Here is a 23,091-nt window from a genome sequence, read left to right as displayed (position 1 = left end):
TTATATTTGTTTTTACCTTCTGTTATTTAAGATCTTTAGTATGGACTTGGTAGTGTAGGTTAATAGTTGGACTGGATGATCTTAAAGGTCTTTTCCAACCTAAACAATTCTATGATCTGATTGAAAGGCGAGCATATTAGATATTTTTTTTTGGACTCACAAATTCTCCACTGGATTGTGGATGAGTGAACTAAGATTGGGATTTCTAACATTGGGATTAATATTCAGGTATTCAGGAACAGATTCTGGAATCTGAGATGTATTCATTAATATTCATCGATAGAAAGGCTGATAAAGTTGGACCTTCCCACGCCAGTGTCTGTGTGGCAACTTAGGTGCCTCTATCTCTTGATCAGTAAACAGATTTAACAATGAGCCTTTGCCACAGGCATGTTGTGGAGATGAGCTGATTTTTTTTAATAAAGTTATTACATGGAAAAAATACTACAGGTATGCAAAGTACTGAATGAGATGCAGCAGGCAGATTGTTCTTTGTTATACAAAGAAACTGCCACTTAAGGCAGTTAGCTAATTCTGTGAAATGAAAAGGCAAAACATAGTCAACAATCCTGATTAGCCCGTTAAATTTGAAAAATATTTGCAGATAAAACTTCTCTAAATTATATTGCAGCTGGCTGAAAGGAGTGACTGTTACATTTTAGAACGAAAATGTTACTGTGAAGCATATTTTAAAAGTGAAGTAGCTATTTTTTTTGGCAAGGTTGTTGTGGTAATTAGTCATGCCTTAGAAAAAAAGTAACTTTAAAATCAGCACAGAAGTTTTATCTGTGAGAAGAAACTGAACTTCTTGGTACAGTTTAAAAAGAATCGTAACGTATTGCTCAGCTGCATGGCGAAACATAATCAGTGGAGAATCTTTTGTTAGGGAACAGTCTAGCAGGGAATATATACAAATGCTGATGAGTTTTTGTTTGGATTGCCCTCTTGAAATGTTTCACAGCAGTGGTTCTTTGCCCAGAATGTTATATCGAATTTAATTTTCTCTTTATTCCCTTGAGATAGATATGTAACAGACATCCCAGCTAACAAACTTGGTACTTTTCCTCCTCCTCTTTCATTAGGGTTAGGGCTAGGTAAGCATCTACCTTGTTCCTCTGCAGAACCAAAGATTTTAAAACCACATGTTCCCGCTGTGCTATTAGGAAAAATAACATTTGAGAAATATTATGGTAGAAAACTATTTTTTAGTGATGTTAGTTCAGTAGTTAAGGATATTTTTAAGGATCTTATGCTAGATCCTGTTAGGGAGAGTAGTTAGTGATTCTGAGGGGTTTGTTTTCTTGTGAACGTTGTTTAAACTGCCATTAGCCAGGTGGAATTCTTACTGCATTGCTGGACTGTAAATCTGTTACTCGGTCTGAAGAGTATTTGGGGGAAAAGGTTAAACATGTACCAAATTTATACTAGTTCATTCCAAGAATTGCATTCCACATGCACTGTGCTGAATTGTAAATGTGATTTTTTTTTTTTTTTCTGTAAGCAAAACCCCAAACAAAGATATAACATTCTGAAACCTGTAAGCACAAAAAGTGAGAGTCCTTTATGCTACAAAACTGACTGTAGGATTTCTGCACAGATTTCTGCATGCGAAGAATCAAGCTATTAGATACTATTAAAAAATACATATATAAACAACTGTTTTATAAAGTGTAGTCTACACAGGCAAAGCAAAAGTGCAGAGCAACATGAGGAGCAGTATAAAGCCTTTTAATTTTTAACCTGTATTTTCAGATAAAGTTTGTCATCAGTTGTTCTATTAACTATAGCAATTTTTGAACCTATCACCAAATCTAGTTGATTTAGGCCTAGGAATAAAAGCTGTAAAACTATCAAAAGTTACTTGGTGTCTGACTAGAGGAGAGCGGTACTTTTGGCATCCTCAGGGTGCAGAGAGGTTGGAAAGCACAGCCTCTATGCCTGGGTTTGGCAGCCGCTGGCTCAGCAGTAAGCTTGAGCCCAGCTCGTAGGCAGTGGCCACACAAGAAGTCTCCTGGCTGGCAGGTCCAAGAGAGGTGGCTATGGAAAAGGCCACCTGATATGGGGTCTTGTGGTGTTGACCTGGACAGCAGGGCCTGGAATTTGCAGGGTGGGAGGGAACTGGGGGTGCTGCAATGGATGGAGGCAGGAGGTAAGGATATAGGGAGGAGATGAAGAGACTCTGGGACAGTGTTGATTTACAAGGAAAACCAGAGATACGGGAGTTCTGTGGGAGGAGGGTGAAGGGTGGCAGTCTGGTCACTGGCAGGTGCTGCCTTGCACCCTGGTGTTCCCTTGTACCCCAGTGTGTCACCTCAGGCATGTCTAGACTCCCTTTAATTACTGCCTGAGCAATCTGAAGCAGAAATGTCTTAAACATGCCTTTTCTTTCACATTTAGTGGAGCAAAGTACGGCTTGCTAGCATATACCACTTTGGGGCTGGAGAGTGCTGAGGACAATTTCAGGACCCACAACCTTACCATTGCAGGAAATGGTAAGTACATATGGTACCAATTTAAGGAAATAAAAAACCAGTAACATTTTGCATTTCTCTCTCTTGTAAATCAAAGAGCTTAAAGAGATTATTTTTCTTGATACTTAATATAGAACAACTTTAATAAAATATTTAACGGCTCTAAAACAGGCACCTGTACACAGCTGAATAAACTATAAGTTGAGTAAAATTTCAAGTCCAGATGAAAATTTAATTCTTTTGGGAGTTTCTTCTGTCATTTGCATCTCAGTCGTATGTGAGTTGTAGCTATATACAAATTATTTCCCCGTCCTCACAACCAAGGAAGGGTATCAGAATGAAGAGTAGCTTTTTCCTCTGTAGGCAGAAGGAAAGTAGAAAAAATAGCTTCAGTTCAGCTAGGTTGTTTCAGGCCCGGATTTAACACAGGATATAAGCGTGCGTGCTTGCAATTTACGTTGGTCGCTATACTTCAGCTCTTGGGAGAGCACAAGTTGGCAGCAGTCAACCTAGATGCTAACACAAGGGCTATGATTATGCTGCAACTGAAGGCAATGTTTTATGTAGCAGGAGTGCAGTTTTTGATACTTCATCCATTATTTTCTGAAAGGATAACCCCTCCCATAAGCCACTCTCTAATTGTTAACTTACGACATGGGACACTGTAGCTTCTGGGAACTTTATCTTTTACTTAGGTAAACTTGACCTCAAAGAGAATTTCATTCTTTACACTTCATTAATTCTGAATAAGTACAGGTTTGAAGATTTATGGGGCATTTTTTTCTTGAGGGTTGCATGAATAATTCTGAGTATCTTTGATATTTGTAAGCCTTTCTTTATTAGTACTTCATACTCTTTCTTCTTCAAATTCCTTTTTATGTCATTACTTTACATAACTTAGTCTGGTGAGAAACAACATACCTGGATATTTTGGTTCATTACAAGCATTTCTAAAACGTGACCAAAGAGAGAGTCATGTCAATGGAACGTTGTATTACCTGCTTCTAATTACAGAAGAGAGAGCCTATTACATAGCAGAGCTGAGCGAGGGGGGATGTTGCAATTCATTAGAAACTCCTTGGAGTCCTAAAATGCTCTTCTAGTGCTGAAGACAGAAGTAGATACAAATTCTAAGCCTTAAGGAAACAATCTAAAGCAAAGTGCTCATGTGTAAATGGAGCTGTGCGCCACGATGGGATCCTACTTAGATGAGGTGGCCAGTGTACTTATCTTTTAAAATATTTCTAGCTGTGAAATGAGTTTTAGTGCTATATTTTATGTTCTTGCAGAACAATATCTACATTTTTACGTTAAATTCTTTTGGAAATTCTTTTTTTTTTATGTTAATTAAAAAAAACTTACTGAAGACTAAAAATTGGTTTTAGTCTAATCCTACAGGATGAGATCTCGTTCTTCAAATATAAAAAATGCTTATTTACATTCATGATCTTAATGTAAAAATGGATGTGGAAAGTGAAACTATATATTTAGGGCAAATGTTTGGAACTAAATGTTTGTCTTTTTTTTTTTTTGCCTGGTCTTTGCCCCCAGAGGAATCCTCTTTTTGGCTCCCCCTGTATGGAAACATGTGTTGCCATTTAGTTGCTCAGCCTTCCTGCATGGTTAGGGATATGATGGCGGGATTTCTTAATCAGCAGGTAAGAAGACCTTGCTTGTGTTTACATCCTCCTCTGTTAAATAACTGTCACTAAGAGTCAATTGTTAAAACATTTGCTTTTTCCTGAAGTGGTTTCTTGAGAACTGTTGTTCTTTACCTGTTCTACCTAGAGCAAGGGGGAAAATTCTCTCTCACAGCTGCGTTTACAAACAGTATTTTCAGTGGCTAAGCATCAAGAAATAAATGTTTCCTTGGCATGATTATCAATAACATTATTTTGGTTGTTACATAAAGATCAATTGTAGTTGTTGTTTCAGAATTGGTTTAGGCTGATACTTGATGGCAGCAGTCCTAATAATCCTGTGGCTCTCATCCATGTACATACCTCTCATTGTACTAGCACAAGCATTCATATCACAGCATGGTGAATCTGACTGGTGAACCAAGCCATATTTAAACTCATCCCTTCAAAAATGATTCATGTGAACTCAGTTTACTTCTCTATTTTGGTTCATTGCACAACTAGGCAAATGAGGAGGTGATAGTGGAGGGCCAGAGGGGCTGGTCATTTGTCAGGAGTGCTGAATTACAGGCTTTAAACTGTTGTGAAACTATAATGCATTTATGGAATTGTTCAGAAAATTCATTTGAGAAAGTGGAAATTCTAGACCAATGTCTTTGCTTGACATTTGTCGAATGTACTGTGTATTTCCAAAGCGAGATACTCTTTATTTCTCTTATTGTGTAATTACTGTAGTAATAAAGATGGTTTCTTTCTTACAGTGGACACCAGTTCTAGATTTCATTCTGTCTGTGCAAACCAGCAGATTCTGTATTGTGAGTGTCACAAGACAGTAAATCTGTGAAAACTGTAAAACACCAAAAGACATTTAAAGTATTGCTAACATTTCAAAAATCAGTGACTCTGAAATGTTCTGCAACAGAAAGTCTTTGTTTTAGGAAAGAATTCAGCGTGGCTAAGTTTTGATCACACAGGGCTGATCTGTGTATACCTTGTAATATGCTTTTAATTTGTAGTTTGTTTGGAAATTTCTGACTATTTCTTCCCTTTAGCAAATGATAGGAAGTCTAACTAGCTGGAGGAGGCTGTATTGTGTACTAAGAGGCGGCAAGCTCTTTTGTTATTACTCTCCAGAAGAAATTGAGGCTAAACTGGAGCCAGCATTGACAGTTTCCATTAACAAGGTAAAATTGGTTGTATGGGGGGTTTTTTTGTTTGGGTTTTTTGTTTATTCTGGGGGAGGTTGTTTTTGTTTTAAGACATACCTACAGTCATTTGGGCTCTAAGCTGCTGGTATGCAGAATGCTTTATAGGTAGCACGTGGGTGGGATATGCGTCAGTGAAATTTGCAGTCAGTGAATTTTTTAGCAAGGACATTACATTTCTTAGCTGTGGACGTAAGTTCCTTCTATTGCATTAGACTGGTTAACATAGAGGTAAAAAAGAGGATGTTTTTCTTTTGGAAAAGTGGTACCTTGTTCTATGACAAGTTCCATAAGACAGTCCTTGGAAATGTATTGCTTACAGTCCCTTAGCAATGCTTTGGTAGACTTCTGTCCTCAGCAAGGTGAAATTTTAACAAAAGCTTTTTTGTTGTTTTGTGTTATTTGGCCACAGTCTTAATTAGAAGGAGAGCTGGAAAATTGTTCAAAATATTTCAGTGCCTTAAAATAAGCTGCTTGTCTTAATACTGGCTTTGTACAGTGCACAATAACTTTGGAAGTTCTGTTCTCTAGAATGACATGATTGCTGCTTTCCGTACCCTGATTTGAAAGGCTGGGTTTAAAACTTAAAATTAAAACATTACTTACTATTTGGCTAAAGAAACATTAAATATTTAAGTAAATATTTAAGTGTTCAATTTAGGAATGTTATTGGAAGGACCTTCTAGAATGGCAAGCATTAGAGTGAAGAGAAGCTTTCAAAAACTGGTTTTGGGGTGGTCAGCAAGAGTTAATATCACATAAGGATGAGCAGAGGAATTTAATGTTATTTGCAATTGACATAGCTAGATTCATCTTATATAAGTAAACAGACACATTTGGAAGCTGTGTTAAGCGCAGGTCGATCTATTCTGCTGCTGTACTACTTGAACGCTTGCTGCCAACACTAATTCTGACAGAAGTATTCCTCCCGTCCAGTTGCTTGTTCTGGCTGCTGTGCTGCTTTATGCCAGGGCAGGCATTGGGGTAGCTGACGGATGAATTGGACAAGGGAACTAATGTAGGTTAAAATTAGCTCGTTTTGGGGGAAGGAGGAGGGTTAGCTTCAACTGTGGTTCCCTTTAATAAATTCTCTTATCCAGTTCACTACAGGGCTACACAAATGCTTGTGTGGTACAAGGAAGGGGCTAGACTACGATTGGGAATGCGTAGGGACATAGAGTAGTAAAGAACTGCTTCTTACAACAGCAATATCAGCTTTTGGTGGCTTTAAAGTTTCTGGAAAACATGACTGCATTCTCACCTAGAGTGAGTCTTGTATACAAACCAAACATTTAAACTAGGGGTAACAATGTGACCTGTTTGTGTTAGGACTTACTTTTTAATGTGCTAAGGTTTAAATTGAGTCCTTAATTGAAAACACCTTTCTGCTAGTGCTGGACGTTTTAACAAAGCCATTTTTTCTTCCAATTGTTCAGGCATTTACATTAAATAAATGTTTAGACTGAGATATGTATCTATATTTAAGCAGGTTTACTTGCTTAGTTCTGCTTTCCAGCTGTTCACAATATCAGTTAAGGAATGGTAAACTTTAGTAAATTATAGAATGACTAATTCTGTATTCTAAAATGTGACAGTAATATTTTTGAAAATTATCTATCAGGCTACCTCAGATCTTTTCTTGGAGGTCTCTGGGTCTGTATCCTAGTTGTACTTTTCCTTTTGAAATAACCATACTAAGGTATTTTGCTCCTCCAAGTTACCAATACACTTAGAACCTAAAATCCAGCTTAATAAGCCTTTACTTGGAGACTGTCCGTACATTTGCAGAGTATCCTTAAAGCTAACATGTAGAAAGTATATAAATCATGTATCTTATACCATTTTACAAAAACGTCAGACTGCTGGAGCATATGACTGTGAATCCTTCTTCAATTTAAATTAAAAACAGAAAAAAATTGCAATTTGTAACATATTTGGATACTTTACTACTTGAACAGTTTCTCTTGAAAATAACTTAATGCCTGCAGATATTTTTTGATTTCTCTGTTATGAAATTTCTCTTAGAGATTAAATGAAATCAAACTAATCATATGGGCTTGTCTGCTACATGTTGTTATAGAAACAGAAATTTCAAGATGAAAGTTGAGATTGAACATCAACTCTGGATGCTCTAACTAAAATCTCTTCTGGGTGCATATGTGGCATTTTCATTTGTAATGTGAAGCTGATCCTCTACATGTAATTGAAAGATACTTTCTAAAAAGTAATGAAATCATCTGGATTTATGAGAAACTCTCTGGAAAATATTCATACTGATAGCCTTATTTCCCATTCCCTTTGAATCGAGACTTGAAGAAGCCATTAAGACCAGCTAAGTCATTACTTCAACTTCAGATGACTTCACTGCTACTGCTGAGCAACAATGGTTCTGCAGTTCCTATTATGCAAGTGCTACTATTATTGTTCCAGCTAAATGTGATTATAATGTATTATATTGCACAACTGAGTAGGAAAAGAGAAATTGTATTTTCTGTAGCAAAGAAAATTTGCTGGAATGCAATTTGAACAAGAAATATTCCTTATGGGCCAGTTCCTGAATTTTTTTCAAGTGTTCTTTAGTTTGAAATGAATAATAAAGGCCTTGCCTACACCTGATCGCTTAGCAAATTGGTGCATGTGCCAGCGGTTCACATTAGTTGCTCAGTATTGGGAATATATATCCTATTGTGTCCTGGTCATAGATTATAAAACTTTTTTTGTGCCGTGTGTGCCTGAAGCATGCTAATCATTGAGGTGAACAGGTTGAGGAACAACAAGTGTTTGCAGCCGTGGGCTCAGGGTTCATAGATTGGCTGCTAAACAGTGTAGCAGGAGCGAAGGGACAAAATCAAGCTGACATTTCTGCAGACTGTTACCTTGAATGACAGTTCTTGTTGGAACATCTGTTCTGGGCTAGGTCAGGTAGAGAAATTTGTTGGAAAATGTGGTGATGGTTGCAGCAGCATAACTACAGGGCAACCATGCAGTACTTCTAGGGAACCAGGTCGTTCACCCTTGGACTGGAGCAGAAGGATATCAATATGAGTCCTTGACAATGTGAACATTTAGGGAGCTAGCAGTATGAGCAATATTCTCTGCATCAGGAAACTCCAGCAGTGGTGAAACAAGAGCAGGCCTGAAAATGTTCTCTGTAGTTAAGGTCTTTGTCTCACTGGTTGGCTTAGACAAGCCTTTGTACATGTGAAAATATTTTTGAAAAGCACAGACTAGTTAAATGCCTCCAAATATCTGGTATCTCATGTCATGCTGCTCTGTTTAGTCCTGCAATTGCTTGAAAGAGATTGTGGATGCGGGCTGGAGAAGCAGATATAATACCCAGATTCCACGCGGTGGACCTTATAACACACATGCTCAAATTGAGTGGTTTGGAAGCTATGCTTTATGGCTTCCTGGTGCTCCACAGAATCCAGGCTGGTCATATAATGTCATCTCCTTCTCCTGGTTTTTAATGGCTGCTTTGCACCGAAGATAGCTAAAATGGCATAAAAACCCCCTAATATTGCTCTTCCATATTATACGTGCACATTATACTTACCATCCAGTGGCCACATGGATGTTATGTTAATAAAAGTTCACAAAACAATGAAGATGAAAGGAGGAAATATTTGTAGCTGGTCTGGTGAATTCGGTCTTGTGCATTAATGTGTTTGAAAGTCATAATTTTAAATTTAACCATATTTCCCTGCTTGCCTAAAACAAACCCCATGGAAATTGTTAACATTACAGCAGAAAGCAACACATGAACAGATTATATTTTGTTTCCAGTATTGTGTTGTTATTTCTTGGTTTATTTTTTGGTACTAAAAACATGAAGGAGATTTGTTATATGTGATTTGGTTTGTTTAATCTTGAAATAGATACACAGAACTGGATCTTAGGCTATTTGATATTTTTCTCAAGAACTGTAATTTGTTTTGATGTCTTAAAATGATCTTTATAACCAGTGCTCCTCAGTGTGTTGGGATTAGCTTAGCAGGAAAGTATTGCACCTCAGCAATAAAAAAGTTCCTTCTCTCTCTTCCCCCCTGCCCCCCCCCCTTCCTTCCTTCCTTCCTTCTTTTTAGCTTAAAAGTTGAGCTTTCCAGAGAAGTATTATCAGGCAAAGAGATTTTTTGATTTGGGAGGAAAACTATAGAGGAAGGTTTGTATTTACATTACATTTAAAAATGTAAACACATTTTTAAAAAAATTATCATTTTCCCTTTTAGTCTTTCCCCACCTTCAAAAAAATAATCTTTTGTATATGGGACATAAGACTGGCTTTGGCTTCCCCAAAAGAGTCATCCGAGTTCAAGATTCAACTCAGTTTTTCCTATTCGACCCACTGATTGTTCTGGTCTTTACAACAGCTGTAGCAGAGTTGGTTCAGTTGTCTATGAGACTGTGAAAGGCTGAGCATTATTATAATGTGGTACCTTAAGACACTTTTTGTTGTTGTTGTTTTTCAGGGTTTTTTGGGCTTTGGTTTGTTTTCCTATTATTTTATTTTTTTGTTAAGTAGAACTGGGCATGTAGTGTAATTCACCCAAGCTTGGTAAATTCATCAGCCCATTACTGTAATGGCATCTTGTATCACTCCTTAAATATTCAAGCATCAGATATAGATTGTTGCTTGAGGATTTATCTCCTTTGAATAATACCATAGTTGTGGGATAAAACCTGCAGCAAATATCATTAAATAAACTTGTGTGTATGGTATGCTTGAAGTTCTTACCTGTCAAATGTTAATCTATTTGATTTAATTTTTTTGCTGGTATCTATGGTTACCTGAGTTAATGGGATATAGAGCGCTTATGGATGAATTACTTCATCTCCTATTTTTAGACAGAAGAATTTAAATGAGCATATCCATCAGATATGCTACAAGCAGCTGTTGGTATTTCAAATGGTTACTTCAGTAATGCATTTAAAATCTGGGGAATGTTCTGTAGAATACTTTTTGTTTTCCTGAGTATCAGAACTAGGCTTATCCCCATGGGATCCCGTGTGTAAACTTAATTTCTGTAGGTGTGTATTTGACATCTTTAGCAGATGTTTGACGTTTGGTTGAATTGTATAAAAAGGAATGTGGTTGATGTGTCCCCACTGTATTTTGAGGAATGCCCTGAGCCTGCCTTTGTGGTCAGATTCACTGTCCATCCAGAGAGGAGACATTCAAACTCAACTCTGGCTGCGGTTGTTGGCTTCCTTCACAACCTGGGGCGTTCCCCATGCCAGCGGACACCCTTGTGCGGTAGGAGGGCACTGCATGGTCTTAACGTGCGTTGGGCAGCCTCCTGTCCTGCCAGGCTCCAGGGCCGGCCGTCTCAAGGTACCAGCTGGTTCCCTAGCGCCGAAACTCATCATCTCGTCAGGATTTGGGATTATGCTGCTCTCCTGGATATGCCAAAAATCCTTTTAAGAGCAGGGTTGCAATAGGCCATTGCTTGTTCAGTCAGGTTGAACTGTATATGCAAAGATATTTCTGGGGTTTCTGCTTTTATTTTTGTAAATAAAGTAATTATTTTAATTTGTTCATTGTGTTAAGCAGCAGTGTTGACTAGTTATGTTCTGGAAATTTTTTCGGTTGTGTTTTATCAGACTTTAACTAAAATCTTTCAGTATTTTACGCATGAAAAAAAAATATTTTTCACTTAGTTAGGGGTAAGTGCTTTTTTTTATTGTAGTAATGCCATAACAAAGAAACTAGATACTGTGAAAATACCACCGGCTCTAGTCTAGATCATAAAAATCAATTGAACTACGTCCCCAAACAGAAGGCGAAACCTTGGCTGTAACAGCGCTGCTGCGTAATCTGAGAGCCTTTCTAACATTAGCTGAAGAAATTTGATAGACTTCTGATATACTTCTCATATATGTATTTTTAATTGTTTCTATGCAGCGCTCCCTAATTAAGGCAAAACTAAAATGTCTATTCTGAAATGACAAATAGGACTTTTTTATATTAGAGCAAAATGTTTTTTCATGCTGGAAATCTGTTCTAGCAGAACTGTATGAGTAACTGCTACAAATGCTCCTTTAAATGTGGACTAGATAATTTCTTTTTAAATTTCCTGTCACTGTAGTATTAGCTGTGAATGTCCTGATTCACTAAGATGAACATAAAATAGATACAAGTTTAGAATACATTGCATAAACAATGGCCCACAGAGGTACAGTAGGAGACCTAGTAGCTGTAACAATGGGGTTGTCCAGCTGAAGAGTTCGGAGAAAAGGAGCTGCTTGCTGGTATTTTAGATTATTCACTAAACGACTGTGGGGAAGGATGAGCTGCATGAGAAGAGCTGGTGAACGCAGAGGGAGGGGAAACATAGAATGTACGTTCTATAATTCAGAACTAAATAGCAGTAATTCTGCTCCATTCCCTTATTTTTTGTATTTTATGCCATTTTAATAGTTTTATGAGAAAATACTTTTATAAGCAGTTCTTGACATTAGTTACATTTTTTTAATTGGAAATTAATCTGGATTAGATAAAAAAGCCAAATGATACCTCCCTTACACTCTCATTGGCCATAAGGTGATGCCAGTGTGGAGCTGAAGCAGTAACTCATTACTACAGTTTGTTGTTCCTAGGAAACCAGAATTCGAGCTGTGGATAAGGACTCCAGGAGAAGAACTAATAACTTCTCTGTTATCAACCCCATGTCTGGAGAGTCTGCGATGCAACTTTTTGCTACTGACAGTAGGGAAGAACTTCATAAGTGGATGGGGGCTTTCTGGCAGCACTTTTACGATCTGAGTAAGTAAGCAGGCAGTGCTGGCAGTGTGCCCTCCAAGTGGGGTGTTACGTAACATCAAAGGGATCTTTGGACAATTTGAATTGGAATTGCCTCATAAGCCTTTGTTTGCAACGATGAGAAGAAAAATGTTCTTTGGGATAATACTGGGTGGTGGTCTAAACCGTTGGAAGGCAAATATTTGACTAAGCCAAAGTCCACGTGTTCTAGTCTGGGTTTTTGCAGGAAACCAGAAGCAGAATACGTCCATCAATCTCAAAAGAACTTGGTCTCTTTTAGCAGTGTTCTTGATTGTTTTTTTTTTAAGGACTGCTAAATTCTCACCACCTCTTCCTCCACTGTAGCAGGAAAAGTCCACCTCTGCCTGGGCGTCCTACCAGTGGTGTGTTGTTTTTGTGAGATTCTGCAAGTATGAAACCTTTGGGTGTGGAAGCCTTAGTGGGAAGTGGTGAGGATGCTGGATTCATTTGGGGCCTTGGCTAGGATGCAGATTCAGCCAGCCCTTGCAAGTAGGCACATGTATATGGGATTTCCTTGCTCAGCAGTATTATGGATGAAATAAATTGCAATTTGTTGCAATAGGGGTTACTTGGTTCTGTTGGTAATTGTAAGGTTTTGGTACCCCTTTGTCACATGAGAATATGCTCACCTAGCCACAGTCCAATCCAGTCATGCGAATACACGCTGCTTACTTGAACCTGGTAAAAGCTGTACCTGAGGCTTTGTAACAGATAATATAAATGAGATGATAAACTGATACCCTGATCCTTTGGATAACCTCTGGAACAACACTATTCTTACACAAGAGAAGAAACTCATTTATTGGTGTACAACAGTGAAGCAGTATTGAAGTAGTATACTGTATTGCTTGTTTAACACCAAATATTTATTATAAGAACTATATAGATTAATTTGTCTTTGTCTTTTTCCTCTGCTTTAGTAGTTTGACTCACAGGTTTATTAAGAGTAGAGAACACCTGTCAGTTCTTATGCTGTCATTGACAAGGTATAGTTGGCTCCTGATAGGCATTTTTATCAGGTCAGAAAACAGAACCAGGTCAATTAATGAAATATTAGTCTCTAGTCAGAGGCCACACCAATAAAATCAGTGAATTGAGGTTGTGGAAACTAAGTATTGTAGTTCATATTTCTAGTCCTTTCTAGGTCTGATTTACAATGAGAAAAGGCTCTATCAATTAAAGAAACACACCAAGCAAAAACTAGGGCATCCTCTTTAAATTAGCTGTAGAGTGGGGTAAAAGAACTACTTCTTATTCATTATAGATAGAATACCCATGGATTTTTTGAGACATTTTCCTTAGGTTCAGAAAAAATGGGTCACTTGGCATTTAAATGCCTTTTTTCTTCCCTGGTTCTAAAATTCTCTTAAAATTAATGTGCTCAGAAAACTTGGAATGATTGGTATGAACAAAGTAATTTTACTGTGTCTTGTTTTCCTTAAGGTCAAAATCTATTAATAGAAAAAGAGGTTTCCTTGTCTGCTAACGGATAAAAGGCAACTTATCCTCTATTAAAGACAGAATGCTCCTTTACTATAACATTGTAACATAGTTGTATAACATCCAGCTTGCAGTATATTGGAGGTTGTCCCCAATAACTTCATGAAGCTCCCCTAACCTTAAATTTTTGGGGTTTTTTTTTTGTTTGTTTTTCTGATGAATTTATACTGTGTTTCGGGATTTGAAGGCAAATTATGATATTTAACCTTCAGAGTGTAACAGTACTGCTGGGATGCTTAAATTAAAGCTTATGACCTTTGTGCTAAGAGAATGAGTGCAGGATTGAAAATACAAATGCATCCGGAGCATTCCTGCTAAACAAAAGTAAATGCCTACTGTTTAGCATTGCTTTGGAGATAGTTTCCTAACACAACCTAATAACTTCAGGTTTTTTTCAAGCTGAAGTGTTTAAGTTCCAGTCATTGTTCTCTTTTCTCTCTCAGGCCAGTGGAAACATTGTTGTGAAGAACTTATGAAAATTGAGATTATGTCACCACGGAAACCACCTTTGTTCTTGACAAAAGCAGCAACCTCTGTCTACCATGATATGAGTAAGTGGGATTTGTCTTTTCAAGTTGTAGGGTAACAGAAACAACATTGTCTGTATTCAGATGGCTTCTGGTGTTGATGTTGAAACACTGAGTTTTTCAAGGACAATTCAGACAATGAAAGGGCAACATAATTGCATACCAAGGAGTTCATATTAAATCTGAATTTGTAATAGCACAAATAATGAATATATTTTTATACCTTGAGCCAAAAAATCTGCAGTCCGAACTGTAACTCGGGAGCCCTAAACACATTCAAAAAAGCTATCACTAGAAATAAACACTCATCATAAGAGTAATATAAAGCTCAGGAAATGTAAAGGTAAGAAAGTCCAGTCTGCAAATCAATAATGTCTTTAACTAGTTGCATGAAATTAATTTGCTGTTCTTAAAGCTATTTAAAGGCTTACCTAACATAACTTACCTAATTGTTTGGTCTTTGGTAATGATGTTGAAAAATATGCCTGGAAAATCTAGTTAGCATGTATTTGAGACTTGTATTTTTACAGAGCAAAATGGCATGCAGCAGGATTATTTTAATAGTTTCATTACAGAAATAATATTTGCAGACTAGAAAAATTAGGTCACTTTGTTTTAATGGATCTGATGCAGTATTGGCTGAGAAACACTGTACAACTATAAATGCCTGACTGCTTGCTGCTTGAGACTGGAACTGTGAAGATGCTCAAAATGCCATGTGGGTCATTGAGTTACCGTGCATCAGAGCTTTGAACAGTCAAGAGAGTCCCAACTAAGCTATGAATGCGGAGCAGAAAGGCTGTAAATCAACTATATAGAAGTTTTACAAAGGTAACATGGTGGCATAATTCTACTGATACTCAAGTACATCAGCGAGGAGCAGAACACAAACTCTGTTTCGCTCTTAATATACCAGGTTTTTTTCCTGCTTATTTATAGTATTCATAGGTAAAACCCCGTGTTTAAAAATGTGTTGAAAATCTTTAACGTGTAGCCTGCAATAGAAAAGATATTGCTGCTGTTTGAGGCTAGTATTACTTGCACTATACATAGAAAACTCAATATGAGGGATAAGAAATGGGGCAAGACAGTCTGAAAGCACATAAAGAAAAATTATATATGTAAAGATGTCCCATTTTCTGCAGGCTGGAAGCACAAGAATATTTAGTCATAGACTTTTTCATGGGCCTTCTGTGAAATGGAATTTTCAAAGCAATATACAACAAAGTATGTTTAATATCTAATACATTTAGGTTTCCTAGTAGTATGCTATTTTTTCTACTTTTACTTGGAAAGAAATATCAATGTCGACCCTGTTGCCTCAATGCCAGCTGTCACAAAAACTGTTCCCTCCTGTCACCTCAGTTCTTTCTTTAAAAGCATATGTAATCTTTTCCATTTCATCCATTAAAACTCTTAATAGTAGTCCAGACTTCATGAGACATAGTTAATACAGTTTTGTATTCTCCATAGTAATAACAAAATAGGTAGCAGTAAAATCATTGGTAGCGTTTTAATCTGAGTTAATTGCTGTCCCTTAAAATTACAGGCATTGATTCTCCAGTGAAACAGGAGGGCTTAGCTGATATCATACAAAGAAAAATCAAAGAGAGTGATGGTGAGTTCCTGCTTGGCCAGCAAAAAGAGTCTGCGTCCTCCCTATGGGCTTCACTCTTTGATGGATCTCATGAGATGGTTGTTCAGAAAAACATGCATCTGGGCCCAAAAATTGATACTACAAGTCCTAATGATAGCAGAGGGAAGAAAAGAAGAGCTCCACCTCCACCCTCCAATAAGTCACCATACAGTGCAAAAGCACAGGTGAAGGCAGAGCAATTGGGCAAGGAAAACTGGGAGAAATCTGACCGCACATCTGCTAGTAGTTCTTCCTTTGATCCAAAGTTATCTACAAAAATGCAGCAGTTGCAGGCACCCATTGCTGCTCCTCGCAAAATTGGTCCTTGTAGAAAAAGCAGTTTAGCTGGCCACGGGAATCCTGTTCCATTGGTTAACAAGACCGAGTCTGAAACCACACCGGTACCAACCCCTAGACAGAAATGCATCACAGAAATGCTAGACCCTAGATCATGGTTGCAGCCATAGACATCATAATGAGCTGGGAAGAGTCCCTGGAATTTTAAGTTTCTCAGCCTTCTACTATAACTCGAGTAAAAATAGATTTTAGCATATAGCTTATAAGTATTAAGGCTAAAGTTTTGGTTTTTTTTTTTTTCTTTTAGCCAGGGCATTACTACTAGCTGCAGTCTCAGCTGTACTCATTATCGCTAACATCTAAAAAATTGCACTAGTAACAGGGGGAGTTATCCCTATCTGAAATAATGATGCTACTTCTGAAAAGAGTGGTTCAGTGCTTTCCCCTTGAAAAACAGGCAGTGTTCGGGGTAACTCAGTGTCCCTGCAGCAGGCATGTTACCATTGCCTTCTACCAGTCCCTCAGCTTAGCCCATCTGCAGCTCCTCAGGCTAGGTAAAGTGGGAATTTCACACACATTCAGCAAAGATCTTGCCAAGCTGATTTTCTTGGGCTCCATGCTTGGCTTCACCTAAAATATTCTTCTCTCTCTCTCACTGTTTGGGAACCACTGCTTATAAGATAATATACTATGAAAAGTTATTGTGCTCTTCTGAATGGCTCTGTAACTCCGTAGGAATTTCTGAAGCAGTTCTATCAATTTAGTGTGGGATCTCCTAAGTTTTTGCTGGTGCGTGTGCTGTCCAAATGGACCAGGATTATCTGTGTATGAGCAAGAACATGATCCATCACTGCTGCTTATTTTGGACTAATATGAATGTTGAAAAGCGGTACTGTGTATGAACACCTATTCAGGATTTCGTTTTGATGGTTGTTTTTTCTGACAAATGGGGCTCTGTAGCATAGTTTCTCCTTTGTGGAGCCTGTCAGCTGTTTGTGGTAGGTAGCTGGTTTGTAAACACAGCAGTGTTACTGGTAAACAAATAGGGGTTTTTCACCACTCATTCTTTCTGAAATAGCAGAGAATAAGTACTTCAGGTGAAAATACTGAACTTTGGTATTGTTCCATCGGACTGTTCACTGTTTTTGTAAGAAGCATGGGTTATTAGAGATCCTATGGCACCTGCAAAACATCTATTGCATACGGAAAAGATTCTGTTCTCCTGGATCCACAGCTTAAATAGCCAACCCTTTCCTTGGTTGATGCATTTATCTCAGATGCTGGAACTTATCCAAGAGCAAAGGTCTGCTTGCAGATCTCCCTCTAGAGCCTTGGTGTTCAGACCTGTGTTGAGAGTCGTATCAGCAACTGTATACATACAGTTCATTAACTATTTTTTTTTTTCTAAAGTACGGATGGTTTTGGGAGCTTTACAATTTCTCCGGAAGATATTGTGTGCATGGTTGGTTGGTTTGTTTGATCCATTTTTTGTCTTCTGCTAAGCTCTTGGCTGCACAGCTGCAAAGGTATCTGCTGAATCCCCTCAGTAGTTCACTGGCTATTTGGGATGGGGCTTGAGAGGCAGGTTTCATTTACAAATCCTTTTGCAGGATTAGAGCCCTTCGCTTCTAGAATGTCCTTGTTCATTCTTCGTTTAATCACATTCCATTTTCCCTCTGAAACAACCATAATCATTCTTACAATAAATCATGCTGTTACTTAAGTGGATGGTTTGTGAATGGTTTATAAATAGGAACAGAAAAACTGAAGAATAGCTACATGATTATGTAAATCAGACACAGTCGACTAAGTGGACTGTGTAACTCTGAACAAGAAATGGGAAAAATAAACCGGGGGAAAAAAGGCATATTTTCCAAAATGCAGCTGCAGTTTATTTAGCTTTAAATCTAACTTTAAATGTTACTGTGCTGTGGGAAGAAAGGATACCTTTTGCTTGGTAACCCCCTTCCATTTAGTTGTTATATTTCAAGATAAATCTCATAAATATATAAGGCAAGAAGGCACCATAATGAGGATTTATTTTTAAATTCAACAGGCCATTGAATTTCAATGAGCAGTTTCTGTATTAAATTCAGTGGCTTTGTTTTGAACTGAACATACATATTTTAGGAAGGCATTTAATATTAATTTAAAGTCTTCAAGTGATGAGAATTCACTCATACCTCCTGTTGCAATAGTTAATTACCCCAGGTACATTTTTCACTTGATTTTCTATTTGCATTTCTAGCTCCACCTTAAAGTTATTTTGGTCTTTTTATGCATTTGATTGCTTATATTGATCTCTGTAGTATCAGCTTTTCTAATTGCTTGTGTGTAGTTATAAATCATGATTATGTCCCTTTTAACCTTTTCTCTGATGAGATGTACTGAATTCCTTAACTTTCTTATGGCAATGAATGTTATCCAAGACTAATTAATCTTCACGTTCTTCTCGTGTATTGAAATATTTTTAAGTGTGACATCTGAATTAGATGCCACATGTCAATAGTGATCCATCAGGACTATATAGAGACATAACGTGATCCTCTTACTCTGATTAATATCTCCCTCCCCTCTTTTCTCAAAAATTGTATTATCCTTTTTTTGTGGAAGCATTGCCTTGGATGCTGACTTTTATGGCTCAAGTCCTCTTCAGAATCTTTTTCAAGAATGCGGTACATCATCCTCTTATTATCCTACCTTATTTTTTCTTAGAAATATACACTGTATTTTACCAGCATTAAAATACCGCTCATGAAGCAATCCAGATTGCTCTGTGTAAGTGACTTGTCCTCATTCTTTACTACTCTAGCAGTCTGCATGTCCTTTGCAAATTTATTGCAAGTGATTTTTACAGTTTCTTCCAGATCATTGATTTTTAAAATTGAATGCAAGGCAAGGTTTGTAGAGAGAGGTGATAAGTTTTTATTACATCCATGACATGGGTAGGGGGGTGGGGAAAAGCAAACAGAAGGCCACTGAGTTTGTGTCCCTTTTTTCCCAGAGCCTTTAAAAAATTGAATAAGATGGAAAACAACTATACTTCCTGCTGATTCCCTATTAATACTGCATTTTGAAATTAGTTTTCTGTCTCAACATAACATTCTATATTGATTTGATCTAGTACTGATATTGTAAAGAAAATGACGTTCATCTGATTTTCAATAGGTGACTTAGGGTTCTTACGGGTAACACCTCAGCGCAGGTGTCTCTGCAAGCTGACCTTACTATATCAAAGAGTAAAATGCAACCTGTTGTTCAAGACCTATCTGTTGCATATGGAAAAGATTCTGTTCTCCTGGATCCACAGCTTAAATATCCAACCCTTTCCTTGGTTGATGCATTTATCTCAGATGCATTTATCTCCATGAAGCTGTGTTGATTGACATTTTATATCTATCCTTAAATGAGACTGATATGAGCCAGTTCGCTATATTGCCCTGATCACCACTAAGCAAACTAGGCTGTTAATTACCCTGATCATCCTGCTTCAGAACAGCAGTGGTGTTCTTATGGTCCTGTGGAATGTCATGGCAGTGTTGAGACTTGTTTAACTAATTACACATTTAGGCTTCTACAGCTGGAAGGGCTCCTGCTACTGAACGTAGTTTCTGTTATTTCAAAGAACCACTTTATAATCCCTACTACAAAGTAGCTGTTGACTTCAGGTTTTAGTATTTATTGTTACTGACTTAGTCTTTTTTTTTTCCCCTTCTGTATTGACATTTATTATTGCCTTTGCATCTTCTGTTAAGCAAGTTGGTTTAACTGATAAAAACTGCAGGTTACCAGCAAACTTTGATCTTAGCCATACAGTAAAGTCAGCTGTAGAAAATATATTTGTACTCAGCTTTTGTCAACGCAAGAGAACATAAATATTAGTAATAAAAACGGAGCGCAATTTTAGGAGTATAATTAGAAGTTATATCTGTGAGGAAAATTGACATTTTTGGGCTTTTCCATATAGTGACAAACTGTAATACTTTATTACTGATACTGGTCTCTGATCATTGTCTAGGCTTGTTCAGAAATTAGAACTCTTCCTTTGTTTTTTTCCCACAAGTTTTCCTGACTACAATGAGGATGAATATTCAGAACAGGAACTAAGATTAAGAAATTGCTTGTACCCAAGCACTAACAGGAGGAAGCCAGCTATGTCGCAGTGTGGTACAGTGATGTTCTAGACTTTGTGCTGATTCACTTCCCAGGCTGTGTGGTTTTAAGGACGTGGCCCGAGGCGGTTGCTGAAGCCCATCTATTGGTAGCGCGTAGGGCTGGGGAGCTGTTAGCCCTCGTCCTTTGAAGTGGAGGTCAGGGGGAGCCTAGAGGCAGAGGTGGAAGGCAGCCTGGTCCTTACGGGACATGGTAGAAACCATTTAACTGCTGCTTCTGAGCACTAAAAGAGAACGTACCTATTACGCCATCTTACCAGTTGCATTTGATCATGAGGGCGCTTTAATTGCATGACCCAAAATATCGGTGATCAAAACCCAAAAGTCATTTGATTAGTACCTATAAACAATGTCGAAATAGGAAATATTTCACAAAGGCACAAGTGACATTAGCCAGCCTCCTGCTGGGACGAGGCTTGGAAGACAGCTGGAGGCCTGCGGCTTCTCCCAGCCCTTGTGCCCCATTGCCCCGTGTTCACAGTTGTGCAGGCAAGTCGGTGTGCTGCTGCCCGGCGGTGGAGTCCATGGGACAACTGCATTTGCTCCGAGACACTGCGCCCCGAATGAACGGCTCAAACCACCCAGCGTAGCACAGTGCAGACATGGGTGGCATCTGCTACTCCTGAACTACGCAGGAGATTGGGTACTTTTCTGAGGAATATGTCAGGCCCGCTCTGAAAATCTGCTTGTTCACTGCTGGAATGAATTAATTGCTGCTTAAAAGCAGAATTATGTAGTGGGATTGCCGTCTTGCGGGCGGAGACAATAGTCAAGCTGAACTCTTCTTTTAGGAAGTACAACTTGAAAGCAATTGCCAGTCCAAACTTGAATATAAATTTCACAGAACATGAACAACTTTTGAAATATTGACTGAACAAAGACTTAATTTAGTAACTTTTTTATGTTATACCTAAGGTCTTGGAATGGTAGACGGTACCTTTTGCGATTTTAAAGACATTAGCTTAAAATGTTTACACTTTTAATAATACTGTGATTTTTTTTTTTATGGTAATTATATTAATAGTTATTTTACTGTGGTTTGTACATACTTGGAGATACTGTCCTAGTATTCAGAGTTGATTTGTAATTGATGTAGATTGCCTTAATAGAAAAATACAGATTTGAACACTAACGTATTGTGAAATGTCAGAACAGAAATATTTTTTTTTTTTTTCTGCTAACATATTGTATTTCTGTTAAAATATGCAAGTGAAATTAAAAACTTTTCTAGAGTAAAAGGGTTTTGGTGTAATTTTCTTCAATCTAGAACTATATTAAGCTTTACTCCAGTTTATAAACCATGGGTGATGGCTGCTGTAAAATCAGAGAACTTATGGGTAGCTACTTTTCTACTGGGCCTGCTGAATGTACCCCTCTGGGCTCGTACGGACGATAGCAAACAGTATTGGCCTCGTTTTTTTAAGCTGGAGGAAGGGAGAAGAAACCATCTTGCAGCTAGCATTGCTTGCTCAACTAGTTGTCTGATGTATCTAATAGATCTCTGTGTGAATATGTGAAGTTAGAAATGTTATCCGAGATGCACCTCATTTCCACAAATGTTCCTAAATGTTTTGGTTTAGGTGCTATCTTACTTCTCTCATAGTCTTGCAAGAAAACGTGTCCTGAAGCAGATTTACATCATTCCGTCTGCTTTGAAAAAGGTGACTTCATAAATGAGCCACTGACACTACTAATACATTCCATTAATTTTTTTCTTTCATAGGCAGTCTTGTGCTGAAGGGGAACTCCCGCTCACCTCACTGGCTAGAGCTCGGTGTAGCGCTGCTCATTTAAAGCCAACTGTGCCACTCAAGTAAAATGTTCTTTTGGCCCAATTATCGTAAAAGAACTGTAATAAACGTAGTGGGAATTGTTAGACATTTTAATTTTAGACTATTTTACTGATGTAAGGGTCCATGAATAAACCAAAGTGTGATTGGTAATTGCAAGGCAAGCCAATGTGGCTGAGTGATTTAATGAAAATCATGCTGCAGCTGAAGTTGCTGCAGTTTGCTTTAAGGGATCATAGTAAACTAAGATATGATGATCTCTTCATATAACTGTTAGCAAATGGTTATACTGTAATCTTTCCATATATGTATTATATATTCACAGGAAAATCTGTTTGCGAGACATCAAAATAAATTGCTTTTCATGGGGAAAAAGCAATCTTTCAAGATTTTTATATCAAGATAGCTTTCTAAATGTTCTTTATGTACCTCCCCAAAGGGGGAAAAATTATAGTAGCTAGTGAAGTGTCTTTTATTCCGTTAAGGCTTTTCTTCACATTTCTATAAACTTCTTGCAAAATAATTACAAAAGAATATAATTTATAATATACGTTGTCTCACCTGAGGGTTTTTCTTTGGATATTGTCCAGCTGTGTCCGTCACCTGTGTCAGAAGGCGATACAGGAATATCTGCAGAAGGAAGTTGTGGAGTTGCGTTTCATACACAGACAGCTTCTTCCTAGCCCTTAGTAATTACAGGCTCTTTTATATGCAGGCGTGGGAAGCCTTTTATCCTGTTGAAGTTTCACTGCATGTCTGTGTCTGGACATGAATTCATAGTGGCAGTTAAAAGTAAAAAATAGTATTTTTTTTAATTAAATTTTGGCATCACTGTTGTCTTGTAGAACTTGCAGTTTGATGATATGCCACAAGCATTTCTTTCCAAACCTTAAAATTTGTAGATTTTCTTTTGCTAAGAGGGAAAGAGTCAGTAATCATCCATCACCTTCCTTTTTTTGTCACTGGCTATAAAGGTGGTACCAAAATACAAATATCTTTGCTTAAGTTTTTTCACTCTGAAGGCAAACGGTCCCAGTCTTTTCCCTCTTTCTTGTATTTTCATTTTGTAATT

General features: G+C 37.7%; 1 protein-coding gene across 1 annotated transcript in view; it reads left to right on the top strand.

Annotated features, from left to right (window-relative positions):
• The window catches only part of RTKN2 (rhotekin 2), a 36,839-nt gene extending 20,612 nt beyond the window's left edge, over nucleotides 1-16,227 (top strand). The window contains exons 7-12 of the mRNA XM_075717798.1: nucleotides 2,398-2,492; nucleotides 4,023-4,129; nucleotides 5,164-5,295; nucleotides 11,914-12,079; nucleotides 14,041-14,148; nucleotides 15,674-16,227. Of these exons, the coding sequence (XP_075573913.1) occupies nucleotides 2,398-2,492; nucleotides 4,023-4,129; nucleotides 5,164-5,295; nucleotides 11,914-12,079; nucleotides 14,041-14,148; nucleotides 15,674-16,227 (1,162 nt within the window). The remainder of the gene's footprint in view (nucleotides 1-2,397; nucleotides 2,493-4,022; nucleotides 4,130-5,163; nucleotides 5,296-11,913; nucleotides 12,080-14,040; nucleotides 14,149-15,673) is intronic.
• Nucleotides 16,228-23,091: the final 6,864 nt, after the last annotated feature.

Source organism: Pelecanus crispus, chromosome 10 (assembly GCF_030463565.1).
Source record: "Pelecanus crispus isolate bPelCri1 chromosome 10, bPelCri1.pri, whole genome shotgun sequence".
Classification (NCBI taxonomy): domain Eukaryota; kingdom Metazoa; phylum Chordata; class Aves; order Pelecaniformes; family Pelecanidae; genus Pelecanus; species Pelecanus crispus.
This window is presented reverse-complemented; position numbering and strand designations above follow the sequence as displayed.